Source organism: Myxine glutinosa, chromosome 2, assembly GCF_964187855.1.
Source record: "Myxine glutinosa chromosome 2, kmMyxGlut1.1, whole genome shotgun sequence".
Taxonomy (NCBI): domain Eukaryota; kingdom Metazoa; phylum Chordata; class Myxini; order Myxiniformes; family Myxinidae; genus Myxine; species Myxine glutinosa.
Genome location: NC_136262.1, coordinates 67,520,570 through 67,544,711, shown reverse-complemented (window position 1 = coordinate 67,544,711; position 24,142 = coordinate 67,520,570). Strand labels below are relative to the sequence as shown.

At 43.3% G+C, this 24,142-nt stretch overlaps 1 protein-coding gene across 1 annotated transcript in view; it reads left to right on the top strand.

The window, feature by feature from the left end:
- LOC137421721 (protogenin-like) overlaps positions 1 to 24,142 on the top strand; it is a 133,288-nt gene that overhangs the window by 98,262 nt on the left and 10,884 nt on the right. The window contains exons 9-14 of the mRNA XM_068108045.2: positions 10,429 to 10,758; positions 10,945 to 11,139; positions 19,608 to 19,703; positions 20,771 to 20,957; positions 21,101 to 21,228; positions 22,965 to 23,141. Of these exons, the coding sequence (XP_067964146.1) occupies positions 10,429 to 10,758; positions 10,945 to 11,139; positions 19,608 to 19,703; positions 20,771 to 20,957; positions 21,101 to 21,228; positions 22,965 to 23,141 (1,113 nt within the window). The remainder of the gene's footprint in view (positions 1 to 10,428; positions 10,759 to 10,944; positions 11,140 to 19,607; positions 19,704 to 20,770; positions 20,958 to 21,100; positions 21,229 to 22,964; positions 23,142 to 24,142) is intronic.

The window sequence follows — 24,142 nt, the reverse complement described above, 5'->3', positions numbered from 1 at the left end:
CGCAGGCAGGTTGGTGGTCTTTCTGTCTTCTACCGACTCCTCTCCGGCCTTGCTCCCCCAGCTCTCTCTGTGCTCTGTCCCCCCAATATTCCTTCAGGTCGCACAAGATCTGCCTGCAACCCTCTTATGGTTAAACTGCCAAAGTCTAGGCTCTCTGCTCACCTTCACTCTTTCATTCCCCTTTTCTCCCGCCTCTGGAACAAACTCCCCCACTCCCTTCAATCCCACTCCTCCCTCCAGGTCTTTAAAACAGCTGTTCACCACCATCTCTTATCTTCCCCCATCGAAAACCTTGATCTTTTCTACCCCCGGTAATTCACCCCAGAGTCCTTGCAGTGTTCATATGTTTTATTCCTCTCCCACCTCCCCCCAAGTCCTCCCGATGTCCCTGCTCTCAAATGTTGTGTTTGTGTCCTTCCCCCTCTTCCCCCTCTCTTTTGTGTCCTTCCCCCTCTCTCCCCATCTTGTCTGCCGCTCCCCTTGTTTTTTGTGTTTTGTGTGTCGGTTTGTCTTTTTGTGTGATTAATGTTAGCTCTTTCACGAGCCTCGATCTTGTATACAAAAAAAAAGAAAAAAAAAAGCACATGATTGTATATGCTTTTGTGAACCATTATTTATTTATACACTTTACCATCTCAACTACCAATATACCACCCTGAATTATTTCTTTATATATACACTTTACTTTTTCCACCAACAACATACTACCTTTAATTTTATATATGTATGTATATATATATATATATATATATATATATATATATATATATATATATATATATATATATATATATACCCGGTGTGTAACCCAGTTTAGAATAGGTACACCGTATCCCTGCGTGTCGTAAGAGGCGACTAAAAGGGTTGGCGCCAGGAAGGACATCCAGCCATAAAAACATTGCCTCAAAAAGAGAACCATGACAATTACAACTACATATGGGCAGGGTACAGCCCGAAGTACCCCGTGGAGGACCCCACTCCCTCTCGTCAAAACACAAGGTGGGGAACCCGATCGAAGCAAGGGTGGAAATCACTCCATTTATGACGACGAAACGTGTGATGCCCGATGTGGAGATCGGTTTCTGAGGGTTGGGACATGGAATGTAGGGACAATGACAGGGAGATCAGGAGAAGTGGTGGAAGTATTGGTCAGAAGAAGAGTGGACATATGTTGTGTGCAGGAGACGAGATGGAAGGGAAGTGGTGTGAGAATGATGAAGGGTAGGCAGGGACAGAAATACAAGTTTGTATGGCAAGGGTGCCCAGAAGGCATGAATGGTGTTGGTGTCCTGTTTTCTGAGGAGTTTGTAGACAGTGTGGTGAGTGTGACTAGAGTGAGTGAAAGGTTGATGATGGTGAAAATGATGATTGGAAAGCTCTTGGTGAACGTCATCTCGGGATATGCTCCGCAGGTTGGTCGGAGCGATGAAGAGAAGGACAAGTTCTGGTGTGCGATAGAGAGGCTGATGGAAAACGTGAAAGATGAGGAAGTTGTTGTGGTAGGAGGAGACCTAAATGGACATGTGGGAAGGAGTATGGACGGTGTTGAGGGAGTTCATGGGGGTTACGGATATGGTGTGAGAAATGGAGAAGGTGAAAGGATTTTGGAGTTTGCTGATGGAGCTGATTTGTTGATTTGTAATACTCAGTTCCAGAAAGAGGATTATATGCTTGTTACATACACGTTAGGTGGGTCGACGACAACCTTTGAGTACCTGCTGGTGCGTAGGCGAGATAGAGGGCACCTCCGGGACACAAAGGTGATCCTGGGGGAGGAAGCTGTTTCACAGCACCACTTGGTTGTCTGTGACATAAGGGTGAAAGGTGCGAGGAGAGCTCGGTGGGTGAAGTACCAACCGAGAATGAAGCTGTGGAGGTTGAAAGAGGTGACAGTTAGGGAGGCATTAAAAGAGAGGCTGAGTATGGTAGAGGATGATGTGGTGGAGCTTGAAAGTGGTTGGATGTCAATGAAAGATAGTCTGTTTGGAGTCGTTGGTGAGGTATGTGGATGGACAAAAGGACCACCGAGGCACTCGGAAACATGGTGGTGGGATGAAGAAGTTGGAAAGAAGATTTTCGCTCTTTCACGAGCCTCGATCTTGTGTACAAAAAAAAAAAAAAAAAGATTGATGAGAAGAGGAAGAAGTTCAAGGAGTGGCAGAAGGTGAAGGGTATGGGGGCAGAAAAGGCAGAGCATGAAAGTTATAAGGCAGCCAAGAAGGTTGCAAAGAAAGAGGTAGCAAAGGCGCAGGAGGCATGTAGGAAAATGTTAGGAGAACGCTTGGATTTGGAAGAGGGTTAGAGAGCGGTATTCAGGATTGCAAAGCAGATAGCGAAAGAGAGGTGTGATGTGATGGGGGTGAGTTGCTTGAAGGTTGAAGTGGGACAAATCGTTGTGGACCCAGATGGAATTAAAGGAAGATGGAAGAGATATATGGAAATATTGTTGAATGCAGAGAATGACCGGGCCGACGTGGTGTGGTGCTGACCGGGCCGACGTGGTGTGGTGCTGACCGGGCTGATGTGGTGTGGTGCTGACCGGGCCGCCATGGCGTGGTGCTGACGGGGCCTCCGCAGCCATGATGCCCCGCCACCCCCCCAGAATTTCCATGTTTTAAACGTTTCCCAGTGTGTACCATGGATTAGAATAGGTACACCGTATCCCTGCATGTCGTAAGAGACGACTAAGAGGGTTGGCGTCAAGAAGGGCATCCGGCCATAAAAACATTGCCTCAAAAAGAGAACCATGACAATTACAACTACATATGGGCAGGGTACAGCCCGAAGTGGAGATCGGTTTCTGAGGTTTGGTACATGGAATGGACGGACAATGACAGGGAGATCAGGAGAAGTGGTGGAAGTATTGGTCAGAAGAAGAGTGGACATATGTTGTGTGCAAGAGACGAGATGGAAGGGAAGTGGTGTGAGAATGGTGAAGGGTAGGCAGGGACATAAATACAAGTTTGTGTGGCAAGGGTGCCTGGAGGGCGTGAATGGTGTTGGTGTCCTGTTTTCTGAAGAGTTTGTAGACAGTGTGGTGAGTTTGACTAGAGTGAGTGATAGGTTGATGATGGTGAAAATGATGATTGGAAAGCTCTTGTTGAACGTCATCTCAGGATATGCTCTGCAGGTTGGGCGGAGTGATGAAGAGAAGGATAAGCTCTGGTGTGCGATAGAGAAGCTGATGGAAAACGTGAAAGATGAGGAAGTTGTTGTCGTAGGAGGAGACCTAAATAGACATGTGGGAAGGAGTATGGATGGTTTTGAGGGAGTTCATGGGGGTTACGGATATGGTGTGAGAAATGGAGAAGGTGAAAGGATTTTGGAGTTTGCTGATGGAGCTGATTTGTTGATTTGTAATACTCAGTTCCAGAAAGAGGATAATAAGCTTGTTACATACACGTCAGGTGGGTCGACGACAACCGTTGACTACCTGATGGTGCGTAGGTGAGATAGGGGGCACCTTCGGGGCACAAAGGTGATCCCGGGGGAGGAGGCTGTTTCACAGCACCACTTGGTTGTCTGCGACATATGGGTGAAAGGTGCGAGGAGAGCTCGGCGGGTGAAGTACCAACCGAGAATGAAGGTGTGCAGGTTGAAAGAGGCGACAGTAAGGGAGGCATTAAAAGAGAGGCTGAGTAGGGTCGATGATGATGTGGTTAAGCTTGAAAGTGGTTGGATGTCAATGAAAGCTAGTCTGTTGGGAGCCGTTGGTGACGTATGTGGATGGACAAAAGGACCACCGAGGCACTCGGAAACATGGTGGTGGGATGATGAAGTTGGAAAGAGGATTGACGAGAAGAGGAAGAAGTTCAAGGAGTGGCAGAAGGCGAAGGGTACGGGAGCAGAAACAGCAGAGCATGAAAGTTATAAGGCAGCCAAGAAGGCTGCAAAGAAAGAGGTAGCAAAGGCGCAGGAGGCATGTTGGAAAATGTTCGGAGAATGCTTGGATTCGGAAGAGGGTCAGAGAGCAGTATTCAGGATTGCAAAGCAGATAGCGAAAGAGAGGTGTGATGTGATGGGGGTGAGTTGCTTGAAGGATGAAGTGGGACAAAACGTTGTGGACCCAGATGGAATTAAAGGAAGATGGAAAAGATATATGGAAATGCTGTTGAATACAGAGAATAAATGGGATGGCAACATCGAGAGTAACCCAGTTTTAGGACAGGCAGAGAAGACAACTGAGAAGGAAGTTGAGGAAGCGATAAAAGCAATGAAGAGTAGAATAGTGGGAGGGCCGACGGGAGTTGTGGGAGATATGTTGAAGGCAGCAGGAAGTTGGGGTGTGAAGAGAATGACAGAGATCTGTAATCTGGCGGTGAAAGAAGGCCGCATTCCCGTGGCTTGGGAACTGAGTACCCTCGTCCCTCTATACAAGGGGAAAGGTGACCCTCTAGAGTGTGGGTCGTACCGAGCGATAAAGTTATTGGAGCATGGAATGAAGGTATTGGAAAGGGTGTTGGAGAGGAAGATAAGGAAGAAAGTGAAGATCGACGAAATGCAGTTTGGATTTATGCCAGGAAGAGGAACGACAGACGTGCTTTTTATTGTGAGGCAGTTGCAGGAGAGGTACAAGGAGAAGAGGAAGAGGTTGTTTCTTGGGTTTGTTGATCTGGAGGGGGCATTCGATAGGGTTCCACGCGGGGTATTGACATGGGCGATGGGGGGGTTGGGAGTGGAGGAATGGTTGATCAGAGTGGTGGTGGCAATGCACGGAAGAGCGTGCGCAGATGTGGGGATGAGGGACGGGAACAGTGGTGGGTTTGGGGTGGGGGTGGGAGTGCGTCAGGGGTCGGTACTCGGTCCACTACTATTTGTAGCTGTGATGGAGGTGCTGGCTCAGAACGTAGTGGAGGGTTTGCCGTGGGAGTTGTTGTATGCAGATGGTCTGGTGTTGGTTGCGGAGGGTGTGGATGGACTGAAGGAAAAGATGAACTAGTGGAAGGAATGTATGGATACAAAAGGTCTGAAGGTGAATATCGGAAAGACGAAGGTGATGGCAAGTGGTGGAGCGTGTGGTGGGGTGGAGAGTGCTGGGGGGGTGGCCCTGTGCTGTGTGCAAGGGGGATGTTGGAGTGGACTCCATTCAGTGTGCGGTGTGCGCTGAGTGGGTTCATCAAAGGTGTGGTGGTCATTGGCCAGTGTGGCAGCTACATTCAAATGTAGGGTGTGAGGAGAGGGGGCTGCAGATGGAGGAAATGCTGAGTTGGATCTTAGAGACGGCGTGAAGCTGGAAGGTGTGAAAACATTTTGCTACCTCGGAGGCATGCTGAATGGAGAGGGTGGATCGGGCTCGGCAACGGCTGCTAGAGTGAGATGTGCATGGAGGGGGTTTCGGGAGCTGGGTGGCGTGCTGGTGGGGGGGGGGGGCAGTGTCGTTGACGCTGAAGAGGGGGGTGTGTGCTGCATGTGTGAGAAGTGTTATGATTTGTGGGAGCGAGACATGGGTGGTGAACGTGGAGCGGCAACGAAGGTTGGACGGGGTGGAAATGCGGGTGGTTCAATGGATGTGCGGAGTGTCGTTGAGAGAGAGGAAGACAAATGATGAATTGCGAAAAATGATGGGAAAGGAGCCTGTGATGGATGCTGTGGGGAGGAACAGGTTGAGATGGTTTGGTCATGTGTTGAGGAAGAATGAAAGTGACTGGTTGAGAAGAGTGATGGAAATGAATGTAGAAGGAAGTAGAGGACCGGGAAGACCGAGAAAGACTTGGCTAAAGATGGTCGAAGAAAAATCCGGGCAAGGGGGTTAACAAGGGGAGATGCAGAAAATAGGGCAAATTGGAGAAGATTGTCATGGGGACCGCAAGGCTAACCCCCACTCTTGCAAGGAAAATGGCCTTAAAATGCCTGTTGTTGTTTGTTGTCTGTATATATATGTGTATATATATATGTATATATATATGTATATATATATATATATATATATGTATATATATATATATATATATATATATATATATATATAAAAATTATTATTATTAATTATAATTATTAATAATTAAGTAATTAATTATTATTAATTATTAATATAAATTTTACCATCAACATAACATCTACACCACCTTGAATGAATTTATTTATATTCACATCATCATTTTCGCTGCAACACAACTTTTAATTACTCTTTTTTTACTTATCTTACTTTTAATTACTTTTACTTTTACAAAGCGTCTTTGGGCTTCCTGAAAAGCGCTATATAAAAAAAATGCATTATTATTATTATTACACTTTCCCATCTCCACCACCTGCATATTAATTTATTTAAATGTAAAATGTCCACATCCACAATGCCAACCCTATCTTTCTGTCTAAAGCCAATGTTGAACCAAGGTGGAAAGCCTGTTGTTGGCTTAACGGTTAAGGTGGCTGGTTTGACATGTTGGGGTCCTGAGTTTGAGCCCCTGTCATGGCATTGAATTAACACCAGGTGGGTTGACTCAGCCTGTCATCCTTCCGAGGTTGGCAAAATGAGTACCAGCTTACTGGAAAGAGGGGGCACTGCATTAGCAGCACAGCTGTGCTTCCAGAAAATGATGCAGCCAAGCAGCCACAGGCTGCAAATGAACCACAAATCAAAGTGGAAATTGGTGTATACCCATCCACAATAATGTCAACCCAAGCCCAACATTTGCCAAAAGTAATAGTGCCAGTGACTGACTACTCTTGAATAACCAGATGGACATTATGAATTGAACACCAAACTCTCCTTCACCAAATTCAAATTCCTTCAAGGATGATGTTTTGATCCATTTCTGTTTGGAATATAATGTGAGGTGTTAACCAAATGCAAAATGGGAGACATCAATAGTAGATTTTGGGTCTAGTTTTGTTTTTACTAAAATATGAAATAGCAGCTGTGGGTGGATTGATTGCAGCCACCCGGCTGCTGGTTGCATCATTTTTGGTGGGCGCATCTGCCACTGATGCAATGCCTCTCTATAACCAGTGATCTGGTACTCATTTTGCCGACCTCGGAAGGATGACAGGCTGAGTCACCCCCACCTGCCGTTATTTCAACAGGATTCGAATTCAGGACCTTAGGATCCTAAGCCCACCACCCTAACCATTAGGCCAACACCAGGTATAATATCAGCTTATTCAGGCTTTGTTTGGCTCAAAGACCACAATTAACTATACTTAGGCCTACTTATCCAGGTGCAATTCAGTAAATCAGGAAATGTTTTCATACATTTTATTTTTCTATGAAAACAACATTTGCAAAACAATATTCACTGATTGACTATTTTAAACAATCAAGGAATCTTCTTTTTGCAAGTATCACATTTTCCACTTTGGGCTTAGCAGGTGTGTTCTTACTCCAATCTGGATGCAAATGCTTGTGTAGAGCATAAGTAGGACAAGTTGGGTCACCTTTTCAAGATCTGGTTATTTGACATTTGTAAAACATCAAGAACATTGTTTTTTAGAGCAATAGGAAAATTAACTCGGGAGTATAACACAGCAATGATGGGCTAAATGGCTTTCTCGTTTCCATGTTTACGGTTGTACAGTGTTGTGCGACCACTCATTACACCTGGTGTAGTCCCGTGGAGACCGTACAGAGGTGGACAGGGTGGAGGCCAAAATTACCCAAAAAAATGTTTTGAGAAATTTTATGAAAACTCCTACACACTTTAGGACATGAGCAGGGACCTCAAAAACTGCACAGAAAAATTGGCGTGGCTGACTCGATGGCGAAACTGCAAATGCCGAATCCGCAAATGTCACAGGTGGAAACACTCACCTCATTTCCTCATTCTGCTTCAAACTCAATCTCTCTATACTTCCATTCCAAACAGCATCATTCCAATCACAAATGAATAATACAGCATGAATATAACAAAATACAATGTTGCAGACACTCGTGAGGTAAACTAATATAGACGGTGTTCTCACATGATAATCAATACAGACGAATCTGCCGGCGAGACAGAGTAGATACAAATCACTTCGTACGGATAGAAAATCAAAATCATAATTGTATTGAGAAATTTATGAAAACTCCCACCACCTTAGGATGGATAAAAGCTGCGTTGTTCAGATGGAAACTCAAAATCACAATTGTATGAGACATTATCAAACCAGCAAATGTTTCTGTGGAATCTGTGATTGTATTTACTTCCTGATCGGGAGCAGTTTTGTATGGATCGTAAGTCAAAATCAAAATTGTATTGAGGAGTTTATGAAACCTCCCACCCAAATAAGAAAACCCAATGGGACCCCAAATCGTTCCACAGAAAGTTTGGTGGGGCTCGGCCCGAAACTGAGAGAGTAGTTCAGGCAAAATTGGAGACATATACATACAGTCCTCTCCATAAGTATTGGAACAGTGAAGTCAAATTTGTTATTATTGCTATATACTCAAGAACATTGGATTTGAGATCAAAAGATGAATATGTAACAAGAGTACAAAAGGTCATCTTTTATTTCTTGGTATTTTTATGTATATATGTATTACCATTGTAGAGCAATAGCACTCTTTATGTTCAGTTCCCCCATTTCAGGTAGGCATAAATATTGAAACAGATTAAGTTAAAGTAAATTAAAGTAGTATAATAGTTAGTATTTGGTTACATATCCTTTCATGCAATAACTACATCAAGGCTGTGACCCGTTGACATCACCAAACTCTTGGTATCTTCCTTTGAGATGCTTTGCCAAGCCTTTACTGCAGCCATTTACAGTTGTTGTTTGTTTTGGGGGTTTATGACTTTAGTCTCCTCTTCAGCAAGTGAAATGTATCTCCATTGGATTTAAATCAGGAGATTGACTTGGCCAGTCTAAAACCTTCCATTTTTTTTCCTGATGAACTCCTTTGTTGCATTGATTGTGTTTTTGGGGTTATTGTCTCCTGCATGGTGAAGTGCCACCTAATGAGTTTTGGAGGCATTTACTTGTACATAGGCAGACAAAATGTTTCTATACATTTCCGAATTCATTCTGCTGCTGCCATCATTCGTTACATCATCAATAAAGATGAGTGAGCCAGTTCCAGAGGCAGCCATGCAAGCCCAAGCAATGACACTACATCCACCATGCTTCACAGATGAGGTCGTGTGTTTTGGATCATATGCAGGTGCTTTCTTTCTCCACACTTTCGCTTTTCCATCGCTTTGGTAAAGGTTTATCTTGGTCTCATCTGCCCACAAAACTTTGTCCCAGTACTCACTGCCTCACCTCTGTACTTATTGGCAAATTTTAATCTGGCCTTTCTATTTTTGGTGCTGATGAGAGGTTTGCATCTTGCGGTGTAGCCTTTGTAATTCTTCTGTCGATGTTTTCTGCGACGGTAGATTGTGATACTTTCACCCCTGCACTCTGGAGGTTGTTGTGATGTCACTGACAGTTGTTTCAGGGTTTTTATTCACAGCTCTGATGATTTTTCTGTCATCAGCTGCAGTTGTTTTCCTTGGCCGAACTGGCCATTGTCTAAGTACACTAGTGGTTTATTTACTGTATTTGGAAAGATATTTCAAATTGTTGTATTTGCTATGCCTAATTTTTGTGCTGTGGCTCTAATGGAATTATTCTGTTCTTTCAGTTTCCAAATTGCTTGTTTTTCTTTCATAAACAGTTCTCTGGTTAGTGTATGCCAACTGACTTCAAAGGCAGACTTGCAAGGCAAAAGCAAAGTCTAAAACCAAGACTAGACATTCACAGTTCTTGTGTGTGAACAATCAATGCAATAAGAAACACCTGAGCAAAAATAAACAACTGTCAGGCACTTGTTCCAATATATATGCTTCCATAAAATGGGAACTGAACATATAAAGTGCTATTGTTCTACAATGTAAAACATATTTGCATAGAGATACCAAGAAATAAAAGCTGACCTTCTGTACTCTTGCCTCATATTCATCTTTTTTTTTTCTTTTTTTCTTTTTTTTTCTTTTTTTTTCAGTATCTTTTGATCTCAAATCCAAATTTCTTAAGTATATAGCAATAACAACAAATTTTACTTTACTGGTCCAAATCTTATGGAGGGCAGTGTATATATGGAAAGGTTGGGCCATCCATTCAAAATTGAGTAATTTAGACTTAAGCGTAACATCAAGAAGATTGTTGTTTACAGCAGTAGCAAAAATTCATTCTGGAGTGCAACATGGCAATGGTGGGGCAAATGGCCTTCTTATTTCCTTGTTTAAGGTCATACATGATTGTGTGACCCCTTCATTGCACTCATTGTAGTCCCAGGGAGACCCTTTGTGTTTTAAAGTCCATTATGCATACAAAATATGAATATTAAAATGAAGTTGGTTTGATTTTCACAAATAAGCGAACGAGGAGGGAGGGGTGGAAAAGCAATTTTGAAATCTGAGGATAAAAGTTATCTTGTAATTCCTGCAAGAACATGACAAATATTATTGGAGCATATTATATAAAAGTTGGTTTCTTCACATTATCTCCCTTTTACTTTTTCTGCAGTTCCACTGCGGCCTCCAGAGCCCAATCTTAGTAGCTTCAGTCCTTGGGCTATCCGGGTATCCTGGGGCCGGCTGCCGGGTAGGGTTCGTCGTGGTCATGTCACGGCCTACCGCCTGTGGGTACGACCGGCTGGAAGCAATGTAGCAAGTGGGGATGACAGGTCAACTGCAAAGGTCATTGACGTACCACCTGAACATGACAGTTGTCTGGTTAAAGAGCTACAAGAGAACACACTTTACCTCCTGAGATTCGCTGCAGCCACGCAGGCCGGGTGGGGTGAACCCTCAGGCTGGGTAACCCACCGGACTCCAAAGGTTACCACAGGCCATGGTAAGTATTATTATTTTTTCTCCAATATTTTCTATCCTGTCTCATACTCTTTAATAAGTCAGAGTGATGAAGAGGCCATTTGGCCCTTCATATACGCTTTGCAGTCTCATCCAAGCATTGCAGCATATCACATACAAAGTGAAAATGTGATTTTTGTATTCGTATAATTAATTTCTGTTCACGCAGTGCCAATGTCACCGTCTCTCCATTTGGACATTCTCAACTGCACCACCATCCGCGTGACCTGGAAACGGGCGTTTGAGGCAGGGCCAGAGGTCAAAGGTTTCCACCTATTCTACAGAGAACAGGAAAACCCCAAGGATGAGGGACCTATTCTGCTTCCAGCTTTGGGAAAACATGCTCATCTCCTCACCAAACTCAGTATGGCAAGCATTTCACAAAATGAATCATCAATTTAAATAAAGGAATAGTTTATATCTTGACTTACCAGATGCAAACAATTGCTCTTACCAACTGGCAACAAAATGTTATACCTGGAGTTTAAATGAGAAAAATAATTATTTAATCACAGAGCCATTGCTGACATATAAGGTGTTGTAACTACCCTTCAGGCCTTCTTCTTCTTTAACAGCCACCATTAACCCACCTTTCTTGTGAGACCGACCAGGAGAAGCTTGGCCCATGTCTTCACATTAGCTGGGTGGGGTGAACTGTTAGACTAGTTAGGGCAGGAATTTGGAATTTGTTCATTGTGCTGGTGATAGCTCGCCTACTCTTCACGAAGGACACTATGGCATATTTAACGTCCACTAACGAAAGCTGGCAGACGGGATGCCTGTTTAACATCCATCCAAGGGATGGCACACACATTGATGAATCACTCTGCCTGTGAAACACTGCCGAGCTAGACAGCTTATAGCCGAGTCTGCATAACTCTAGGCCATCCTGCCAGCCCTCTTAAGACTGTCTCCTGCCTTGCCACTTGCCATTCTTTAGTCCCCCCCCCTTTTTTTTTTTTTTTTGTATACAGAGTCGAGGCTCGTGAAAGAGCTAACATTTATCAAACAAACAAATCAAACAAACAAGCAAACAAAGTATATAAAAAGGGGAGCTGTCGACAAGATGGGCAGAGAAGGGGAGGAAGCACACAAACACAACATTTGAGAGCAGGGACATCGGGAGATGTTTTTGGAGGGAGAGGGCCTGGGGGGAGGCAGGATAGGTATAAAACGCAAGGACACCAAGGACTTCCAGGAAAGAAATCAAAAGTCACCTCAAAAAAGTGGGTTTGGGGTGAAATTAGCGGGGGTAGAAAAGATCAAGGTTTTGGATTGGGGAAGATAAGAGATGGTGGTGAACAGCCGTTTTAAAGACCTGGAGGGAGGAGTGGGATTGAAGAGAGTGAGGGAGTTTGTTCCAGAGGCGGGAGAAAAGAGGAATGAAGGAGTGAAGGTGAGCAGAGAGTCTTGATTTTGGCAGTTTAACCATAAGAGGGTTGCAGGCAGATCTTGTGCGACCTGCAGGAATATTTGGGGGACAGAGCCCAGAGAGAGCTGGGGGAGCAAGGCCGGAGAGGAGTCGGTAGAAGACGGAAAGACCACCAACCTGCCTGCGGTGCTTAAGTGAAAGGCCCTCGGAGATAGCGTCATCGCGGGAGATTCCAATGATTTTGAACGCTTTGGTTTCAACAGCGTGAAGACGAGCTAGGTGCGAGGCAGGAGCACCAGCCAAGATGGGAGAGCAGTATTCCATTGAGCTGCAGATGAAAGCCTTGTATGTGGTGAGGAGCTCAGGTGTGCCAAGGAAGGACTTCGCACGACGGAGGATGCCCAGTCGGCAACTGGCTTTGGAGGCCAGCTTGGAAATGTGGTTTTCCCAGGAAAGATCATGGCAGATAGTGAGACCCAAAAGCTTGAGTGACAGAACTTCTTGGAGAGGATTTTTCAGAAAGTAGATGGGAGGGTTGTCCAGTCGGTCTTTTCGGAGAGACATCGTAAGAGTCTGAGATTTGTCAGGATTGAAAGACATGTTCCACTTGTTTGCCCAGTCTGTGATTTTGTCCAGGTCTGCAGAGTGTGAGGAGGCTGCAGACTGCCGATCTGAGGGATGAGGAATGGAGCGTTAACAACTTAAACAAATGTCATGAAATAATATTTATAGGTTAATCATTTGATTCTCCATGACAAATCTTCACTGCAAAATAAGGAGATGCAATCTCTCACACTTGGCCTGTATTTAGCACAGAAGCTGCTTTTTCTGCAATTCTTTACTGCACTCCACACTTTTCATACCAGAATTTTGTCGTTGTTGCCCAAATGCAGTTTGGCTTCGCTGGTGTTATGGCTTATTGTTGTTTGTTAAATAATATTATAATATTGCCGTGTTGACGGTTCGTGAACACTCAGATACTTTGGTGCTCAGGTTTTTTTTGTCTAGATCCTCTTATGAAAGTTTTCGTTAACAACTATTTTGCTTTCTGTGTATTGGCCTTTTCTACTGCCTGAAATATGGGAGTCCCCCCTCAGCCGTAAACTTATATAGTCAATTTCGCTGATTGGCATGTAGTTCTTTGTTTTCCATTTAAGCAGCATTATATTTGTCAGTTTCACCGATCACCCAGTATTACTTGTTAATTGACATATGTGGGAAAATTACATGCCCAGACCAGGAATTGAACCCAGCTCCTCTGGAAAACCGTACCAGTGCTCTGCCACCTGAACTATCTGGGCGACCCTGACTGAGCATGTAATTTTCCCACATATATGATTGCCACTCTCTTTCCGTCAATGCTTCCGGGGCACTTGCTGCCAACCATAGGAGCACCAATGGCCTAGACATAAGAAGGTCTTCCTCCAATGGGGGGTTGGGGCGTGGGGGGGGAGTGTAACATTATGCTCACTAGTGTGGATTTGATTCACATGACTAATGAAGGCAAACATTTCAAAACCTGGCAATGGAGAGAGGTCATATCCAGGGTTGGTTCTCAGCCACAGAAAGGCTCATGAGATGATGTAGCCAGCCTTTGTTCTGTCAAGATTAAGGGCCTACCCGTCTAATAGCAAAGTTACCATCCAACTGGACGCTTGTGCAAAAGAGGTGGTAGACGCTTCGACCTGTGCACCAATTGTTGAAATTACCCCTGAGAGAACACCTAAAATCAACTCAAATACTTCTAAATCAAAAGATCGCTATCCTTTTCGACCAGCAACAGGAAGCCTGACCTCGCGGGGTTTTCAGACATTCTTGCAGCTATCAACCCTATTGGAGCCCTGGGGCAAATGGTTCATCTTCATGCAAGACAATGCCCCATCATTTACTGGTCAAGCTGCAAATATCTAAATCAATCCTTCGGCAGACCAGAGGAATCCAGATATTTCAACCCATCAGATATGCTTGAGACAAACCGATGTAACATGTATACTTGATAAACCATCAACTGCGGCTCATGAATTTGGGATGTGATCGTGAAGCAGTGTGTCACTCAGGCGCTCATCGATAAACTTATCAGCAGCGTGAAATCAAAGGTGATTGCTGTTATTGCCTCCAAAGCAAGAGATTCTCCTAAAGATAATAAAATAGGATTTTGAGCAGCATAAGATTGTGTAGAAACTACTGTTTTTATTTGGAGGTACGGCTTATTCCATACACCTGTAGTATACAGGTGGCTCATGGTGTCTTTTTCTCCACGAATAGTTGTCAAAATTCGAGGTATGATTTCCAATAGAATATGACCAGACTCCTTCTGCCTTGATACTATTTTGGTATATCGCAAGCAGGAATTGCATCATAGTCTATGTCGTCCTTTGCACTTCGAAGACTTTAAAGTGAATGTTAAGCCAGCTTTCCCATATGCAAGCACATTCTTGTGGATGTAAGACTCCACTCTATCTTTAGAAAGTGGCATGCCACTGTGTGCCTGTACCCTGGCAAAATTTAATATTCCTCCTCTTATCATTAGTGATATTATAATAGTGCCTTGGCAGGCCTACATCGCAGCTGAATCTTAATCATCTATACATTCACTATATACAGTCACGTGAAAAAGTAAGTACACCCCATGTAAAGTTTTGACTTTTTCAACATATTTCAACATACAGCTATTTGATCTTCATTTCAACAATATTGATAGATAAAGGTGATATAATATAACAAATATCATGAAACATTTACATTTTTGAATTCATTGTATAATTTAAATAAACATAAATGCAAATTTCGTAGGTGGAAAAAGTAAGTACACCCCTACATTTATCACTTCTTCAAATACATAAAATTTGAATCATGTGCACCAGCTCAGGTGCAAATGATTAGAACATCGTCAGAGAGGATCTTGGAGGAACCTGTCTTATTTAAACCTCAGAGATTTAGTTTGGTTTGCTCTTTGTTGTTGAAGTGTGCGGTGTCACCATGCCTAGATCAAAAGAGCTCTCTGAGGTCTTCAGAAAGAAGGTTATAGATGCCTACGAGTCTGGGAAGGGATTTAAAAAGATCTCCAAACAATTTGAAATCGATCATTCAACTGTCCGGAAGATCATCTACAAGTGGAGAAGATTCCAAACAACTGCCATCTTGTTCAGGCCAGGCCGCCCCAGCAAGTTCAGCCTGAGAGCAGACTGCAAGATGCTGAAAGAAGTCTCTAAGAACCCCAGAATGTCATCACGGGACCTACAAGTAGCTCTTCCCACTGTTGATGTCAAAGTGCACGAGTCTACCATTCGAAAGAGGCTGCACAAATTTGATCTACATGGGAGGTGTGCCAGGAGGAAACCTTTGCTGTCCAGAAAGAACATCAGGGCAAGACTAAAGTTTGCCAATGAACTACTGGAACAACTACTGGAACCAGCACTTCTGGAACAATGTGCTCTGGACAGATGAGTCAAAGGTAGAGCTATTTGGCCACAGTACCAGAAGACATGTTTGGCGAAAACCAAAGACAGCATTTGACCACAAGAACCTGATACCAACTGTAAAGCATGGTGGTGGAAATATTATGGTTTGGGGCAGCTTTGCTGCATCAGGGCCTGGGCAGCTCACCATCATAGAATCCACGATCAATTCTTCATTGTACCAGAGGGTGCTTGAGGATAATGTGAGGCCAGGCCGTCTGTTGGAAAGTTGAAGCTCAACCGAAGGTGGACCTTGCAACATGACAATGACCCTAAAAATACCAGTAAATCCACCAAGGAATGGCTGAAAAGAAAAATGGAGGGTTCTGGAATGGCCAAGTCAAAGCCCGGTTCTAAATCCCATCGAGATGTTGTGGGGGGATTTGAAACGAGCTGTGCATGCAAGAAACCACATAAACATCGCACAGCTGAAAGAATTCTGCATGGAGGAGTGGGAAAAATTTTCTCCCAGTCGATGTCAGAGACTGGTAGACAGTTATCAGAAACGCCTACTTGAGGTTGTTTCTGCCAAAGGGGGCAATACCACCTATTAGAGCCAAGGGTGTACTTACTTTTTCCACAGAAGGAAATGGCATCTCTGTTAATTTTTGGTTGAATAAATTATTGCAAAGTCAACATTTCATTGTTTTTTGTTCAATTAGATCACCTTTATCTATAGATACTGTTTAAATGAAGATCAAATATTGATATGTCCACATATGTTAAAAAGATTTTAAAAACATTTCGTGGGGTGTACTTACTTTTTCCACATGCGAAATTTGCATTTATGTTTATTTAAATTATACAATGGACTACAAAATGTAAATGTTTCATGATATTTGTTATGTTATAATCACCTTTATCTATCAATATTGTTGAAATGAAGATCAAATAGCTGTATGTTTAAATATGTTGAAAAAGACAAAACTTTACTTGGGGTGTACTTACTTTTTCACGTGACTGTAAATATGCACAAGTGTTGTAAACTTTGACCGACGACTGGCGATCATCTGATTCTTAAATCTATCTTGGGTTCATTGTTATTGGACATTGGTTGATAATACATGAAAGCCATGTGGGATTGGGGTTTAAGTCTGAGTAAGTGTAGCCATCTGATTTTAATTTTAATCTTACAAGTCGCACTCTCAAAGGTGTTTCCTGCGCAGGGAATACACTTGTGGATCTGCTGCTGTCTTTTCATCAGAAGTCTAGTGCAGGAATTTGGAATTTGTCCAGGACACCAGTACTCAATGAACTAGTTTTCAAAAGTGTTGACGAGATTGTTGCTTTAAATGGCCCTGAACTACATGCAAGCACATGAGACAGGCAGCTTAACTGTAAAAGAGAACTCTTGATCTATTCCATGATTATGTTCAACACAATCAAGTCATCATTCAAGACTCTGTAACTAATTATATTCAAATTTTGGAAAGGCACTTTCAAATTAAAACATGATTATAAGACACAAGGTTGTACCAATCAGTCATTGCTGGTATTTGTACAAAGACAAACGTGAGGCCAGGCATAGTTGTCTCTTCTTTACACTCCTGGTATTCTTCTCCTTTAAATTTAGTCCTGGTATGTTATCACCTATTGCCAAATGGTTGTGCTCACTTTAAGAGTGACTGCATCGATACGAGGGGTTGAACAGAACAATGCAGTTAGCCAGACACAGGGGCGACGATCAGAGATAAAAAATAATTGCAAAGAAAAATAGCAGGACTTGAACAGCACCCTAGGCTTCTGCACCGACGGCCCCGCAAAACACTTGGAAAAACGGTCCGTCCAGATTAAGCCGACAGGAGCGTTTTGAGCTATTTTGTGGCTTCCTTCCAGTTTGCGTGACCTCTTAGCCCCATACATCTGCGCCTTGTGCTTGCTGTGTGATAAATAGTCTGCGAACACGTCCGTGAGAGAAGCCGCAGCTCGGTCAGGTCAGGCTGCTTTGCTTCCGAATTGCGCTTTCGCCCTGCAGTAGCAGAACGAGACGTTGAACACATCTATCAGAACTTCAGCAGTTACATGCTAGAAGTGAAGCCATTCTTTATCACCTGTACTGCCTATTGGGGTTTTCTTGCTCTCACTTATTTGTAATGTATTTCTTTGTTTGAAACGTTTTAAAATGCAAGTTCTGTTTTTTATCACACACTATGATTTTGTTTTATTTTGCTGAGCAGATTCTGTTTCCCCAATGGCTACTCAGTTTACATAATGAGGAATGCACGCTCAGGAGTTAGCCGGCCATCTTGGCCAGACAAGGCTCAAAATGGGAGCAAGCTTTGAATGACCAGTAGTTCCATCGCGGTAGCTCCATCGGGCTCCCAAAAGGTCTGTAGTTTGGGGTTAAAGGTCAGTTTGGTCCTTGTGCCATGATTAATGCACCGCACTTATCTTCCACTATAATGGGAGAGGCACTTGGAGAGTTGGCCGCAGTTGCTACTTCTGCCTGGCATGTATGCCTGAACAAAATTGCAGATCTTTCTTCTAATTGCCTCAAGGAGGCCTTGGTGCTGCACTACTCTTTTTACAAGTCTTTCATGTTCACTGAAATGTACTGGTCATTATGTACCGTCTTTCACAAACTTGTGATATTTGTGTCTCGTAACAAAAGAGGTCATCTTGAGTGACAACGTTATTTGTGTAATATAGGCCTAGTGAGAACTGCTGTCACACACAACTCAAGGTCCCTGGGTGACGATCTTCGTCCTTTCATCCATCGAGCCCTTGGGCAACATGGCCTTCAAGCAATGCATTTCACTGTAATTAACATGGCACAAAGAAATTGGCAGTACGCTGGATTGACGAGTGGGGTTGAAGGTTGAGGGAGGGACTGTGCAGCGGCAGAATCGATGGTGATGGCATGATTGGGGACCCATGGAGATGAGACCCGCCTTTAAAATTGAGCCTTTGGCAAGTTCGATATCCTCTCATTGCACTTCAATTTAAATTTTTGAGAAAGATCACTTCACAATAAAAGTATTGAGGCAGAATGATTTCCAAACGATCACTTTGTCTTACATTGTTCATGCCGCATGGAACGTTTAGCGATACCTTTCTGGAAGCAGTGCTAGCAATGCAAGATACATTCATAAAGTGTGGGATTTGAACATTGATGAGAGCGCAAGGAGAAAAAAGGAAATCTGTGAATTCTAAACCTCTTTTGAGATGTTAAGAAGGATAGCTGAATTTATCTTGGCCCTTTATCGGGCTAGCCAGTGCCAACACAAAAGAGCTTTTGCGATGAGATGAAGCAACCCTGTGGGAGGTTATAGGTCAGAGGTCGGGGCAGAGAGGCTGCTCTGAGTAATACTTCACAGATTCGATGTGGGGCCAGTACAGGGGAAGGCCTGGGGATGGTTGGAGCAGGGGCAGAGGGCTGACCGCCTCCAAACAATGTTGGTCTGAGAGCATGTGTCGGTTACGGAGGAGGTGCAGCTTAACTAAGCATCCGTCAATGATACTTGAGTGATGTGTCTCATGGTTTGTTGCCTCATAATGGGCTACTTCCACTGGGTCTTTGACTGGCTTGCCCAGTGACACCTGTGTTTGAATTGGCAGGGTGGTTCACCACAAATGTCGTGTGTGTCATACACTATGATTTGAATGAAAATATACAACGTGCATTGCAAATGATTAGCATATTCTGCGTTAAGGACTTGATTGTCATTTTTATCATGTATGCACCTTCACTTCAGATTTGAGGACGTGCATTTCTTTGTCATTAAGAATGAAATTTTGCCATCTCATAATGGCTCACAGCAGTGTAAAATATTATTATTTTTCACATTCTCTAAATCATAGCATTTACTAAAGCTACAATACATTGTGTAACTATTACATACAAATAATAACAAGTCTATTAAACTTGCAGCACATCCAGTGTGCCTAAAGCAAGGCCATATTGTGTTTGAGCTCGTCCTGATGAAAGATGATAATGTTGACAATTTTTGAGTCATTTGTGATGTCCCTAAAAACGGTACTGATGAAAATTATCGTTTGCAGAACCACTGACCAGCTACCAAATACGTCTGGCCGCCTACAACGATGATGGGGAAGGCTACGAGGCCGATCAGATCGCACGCACTCCCGAGTGTCTTGGTGAGAGGAGCATCCATATTTATTATTCATTAATTTTACCAAGTAATATTTTCATGCATGAAGGAGTGACAAGAATCTTTTATGGAAGATTATAAGAACACGAGAAAGCATTTCAAAATGCAAAGCCCATTCATGTCCGCTTTGTACTTAAACTAAACTTGATAAAAGCGACAGTTAAGAACGTTTTACATTTTATTCATTTGCGTTCTCCATATTCTCATAATAAAGGTTTGTAGAAGATTTGATGACAAAAGCTCAATTGGTAAAAATGTTATGGTATGGACAGACACAATGAAGCTCAATGGTCGTAAATAAATTAAGAAACACGGATGGGATAAAAAAAAAACTGGGTGTCTCATGCTTGGCGCGCTGCGGCGGGGCTAATATTGGATATTTATAGTTGCTATGACTCTGTCCTTTCCCATTTTGACCCAATTTTTGATTATTTTCTCCATATTCTCATAATAAAGGTTTGTTGAAAATTTAATGACAAAAGCTCAAATGGTAAATAAAAAGGTTATGGCATGGAGAGGCGGACAGCCAGACAGCCATACACTATCATAATCAATTGCAAAACTCCATCTCTTGCTGCATGGGGGTAAGAGAGAGGGGGAGGGGAGGCTAGGCTAACTAGGGATAGATTCAATGAAATGTATCATACTCTTGACAGAGTATTGGTACTGCCAAAGCTGCTTGTTGGCAAACATTGGACAGTTTGCCATTTCCTTCCCAGAAGTCAATATAGGCAGGAATGCTCAATTTGACCACGATCTCAGCGATAACTTACATACTCTTCACTAAAGATACTGTGAGATCTTCAATGTTCACCAATGACCATTCTTGGCAAACTGAAGGTCATCTGACTCAAAGTCCTTCTGATGGACCAGACACACATTCATCTATCACCCAAGGTGACTGGTGTTCTGCATGCAGGGTTTATAGTTGGGTTGAGATTCAAACTCAGCCTTGACAGCTCAAAGGCAAGTGTGCAGACCTGTTGCCTTGTCTGACCAGCCAACTGGAAACAATTATGTATAATAGTATACTTTTTTTTGGTTTTTCCTTAGTTATCCGTGGACGTTCCTCTCCACCACCGCCACCTCCGCACCGCGTACATGCTGTGGGAAACGGTTCACGCTCTGTGGTCTTGCGTTGGTCTGCTCCTGTATTCAGACATGCCGGTCGGTGCAACTACACAGTTCGGTGCAACTCAGTCGGCCTGAAGAACGCTTCACTTGTCCAATATCTGCACACGTGAGCATAACGGCTGCAACTATTTCTTTTAAAGTTCACTGGAATTGTGTGCCACCTTGCTGAGGAGATTGATTTGAATATTGCCAAATGCTTACTGTGTGTGTCTTTGAAAATGTATTGTGACCAATTGTGAATGTGCGTAGCACCCAAGACCGTCTGATCGTTGGTGGTCTACGACCTCATACACATTATGAGTTTGCAGTCCGCCTTCGACTTGGTGTCCTGGTTAGCCCATGGAGTCCAGTGTTGTTCCACACCACATCGCCAGAATGTGAGTGAGGTCATTCGATAGCAGTCATTGATAGCAGTCATTGTGCTCTCCATACAGAGTGTTTGTGTTCAGGTGTTGCTATTGCATTCGGGTCTTCAATGCATACAGATGAGGACAATTTCTCAAGGTCAATGAATGAATGATCGTTTTAAGGTCATTTTCCCCGCTAGAGCGGGGGTTAGCTATTATTATTAGCTTTCCTTTCTATTATTATATTATTAAGGTCAATGAGCTATTATTATTAGCTTTCCTTTCTATTATTATATTATTAAGGTCAATGAGCTATTATTATTAGCTTTCCTGAAATTGGAATTCCAGATAAGGTACTGTGATCATGCACCGTCCGTCTCCTATTTTGACTTCTCCAGCCAAACCACGGGGCCGATCTGGCTGAAATTGGCAGCAAGGTTCCGCTCCTGACTGGTAACGGAAATCACAAAGCTCGTTCCAGTCACGTGACTTTAAGTAGGTCCAAATGGCAGCAATAGTAAATTCCTTCAAAAATCTTATTCTCCAGACCCACCTATCAAAATGCTACCAAATTTGGGTTACAACATTAGGACAGGGTCCTGATGTTAAATTGCACAGGCCATGCCAATCATGTGACCAGAAGTGTGTCAAAAAGACCAACTTAGTCATTGTTTTGGAAAATTACATATATTCGTTCAAAAATGTTTTCTCCAGACCCACCAGTGAGAATGCTAACAAATTTGGGTTACAACATTAGGCCAGGGTAGGGATGTTAAATTGCAGAGGTCATGCCAATCACGTGGCCGGAAGTGTGTCAAAATGACGGACTTAGTGAATAATCGGTAAAATTGCATAAATTCGTGCAAACATCTTGTTCTCCTGACCCACCAGTCGGAATGCTACCAAATTTGGGTTACAGCATTAGGCCAGGGTAGGGATGTTAAATTGCGAGGCCAAGCCGATCACGTGACCGAAAGTGTGTCAAAATGGCAGACTTAGTAATTTACTGGGAAAAATCCATAAATTATTTCACAAATCGTCTTCTCCAGACCCACCAGTTAGAATGCTACCGAATTTGGGTTACAACATTAGGCCAGGGCCCAGATAAGCTACAGGTCCAGTGATCCTATTTTTTGATTATCAAATCGAGAAAATAAACCTCCTTATATCCACGAAGAGTGGGTGAACACTTCAAAGCTGCATTGAAATTAGGTGTTGAAGCGCGATGCTGCGCGCTAATGCTTACGCAAGGAGCAAGCGGACAACGCGGTTCATAAAAGAGTCTTTATTGAAAGTACTCCAACTGCAGCACTGAGCTGCTCCAGGCTGCGCGCCCCGTGTATATCTTGAGGCCACGCCTCTCTCTCGGGCGTGGCCGCCGCCCACTTGGTGCGCGGAATGATGTCACCACGCCAGTGGGCTTTCGTGTCCGCCACAGTGTAACACTTATTAACGCTTATCCATTGATGAGAATTAACTCGATGTAGAGAAAAAAACATGATGATACGATATGGCTCTCTAATGAGATGTGCTGCCTTTCTCTTCCCTTTTTCTAATCTATTTTATAAGTATTTATATGCCTTACTTGGCTTTTTCTATGTCTTCATTCCACTGTTAAACTATAAGGTACACAATCTATTTGTAATGACCCCTAGGTCTTACATATAATAAGTGATAACGATAGTACGTATATTTATTTTAGTTCTTACAGGTAATTAAGACAGGTTTTGAAAAGTAAGTTTGTGTTTGATTTTTTTCCCCTCCAGCACCATCATCTCCTCCTGAAGGTGTACGTGTCGCCTCGGTGGGCCCCAGCTCAGTTCTCCTTGCATGGCAGCCCCCTGAAGAGCCTGGTGGGGAGATTCTACGATATGTGGTTCGCTATGCCACTGCATCTCTCACTGGCAAGGTCTTGGGGTTGTGGAGGAAGCTTACCACAAGAGGTACTATGAACAATTTTAGTATCTATGAATGAATGAATGAATGAATGATCGTTTTAAGGCCATTTTCCCCGCTAGGGCAGGGGTTAGCCTTGCGGGCCCCATGACAATCATGGTTCCCTGTTTGAGGCAATGTTTTTATGGCCGGATGCCCTTCCTGACGCCAACCCTTGGTCACCTCTTACGATGCGCAGGGATACGCAGGGGTGTACCTATTCTAAGCCGGGGTACACACCGGGATCATTCATCCCAGCAAGCTGGTACTCAATTTGCCGACCTCGGAAGGATGACAGGCTGAGTCAACCCCCCTGGTGTTAATTTAGCGATCGACCGGGATTCGAACCCAGGATCCTAGGATCCCAAGCCAGCACCCTAACCGCTAAGCCAACACCAGGCTGGTGGACAGAGTGCAGTATCTATGCAGAACGATAATCTGCAAGATCGATTCATTATACATATAATTAGTATATCATGAGGATATATCCAGAAAATAAATTGGAAATACAGGTAAAGGATGTGATCAACGCATCCACGGATAGTTGTGTTGATCCTGTTCTGTGTGAATGGTTGCCATCCAACAAACGATCAGAACAGCTTCTGGTTATGAAGCCATAGCCAACACTTGACTCTAAACACAGACTGGTTAAGCAAATAACTAGGCAAGCCAAAAGAGAATATGAGAAGGATATTGTCAAGAATATGAGAAGGATATTGTCAAGAATATGAAACATATTGGCATGCACTTTTAAATAACATAAGTAGATCAAGACAAGTGTGGGTCTATTGAGGGATAGGACAGGGAGATTCGTTAGTGATGAAAATGAAATGGTATGCTTACCAAATAGTTATTTTGATTCAATATTTACACAAGAACAGTCAGGAGAATTAAAAGTAGTACAGGAAATCCACCTTGGAGGTGAGGAAGGGCATTTATGGTCTCGGAGCAAGGCCTGTGAAAAGAGGGTCTGGCTCAACCCACACCGCATACAAGGTTTGGTGATGTA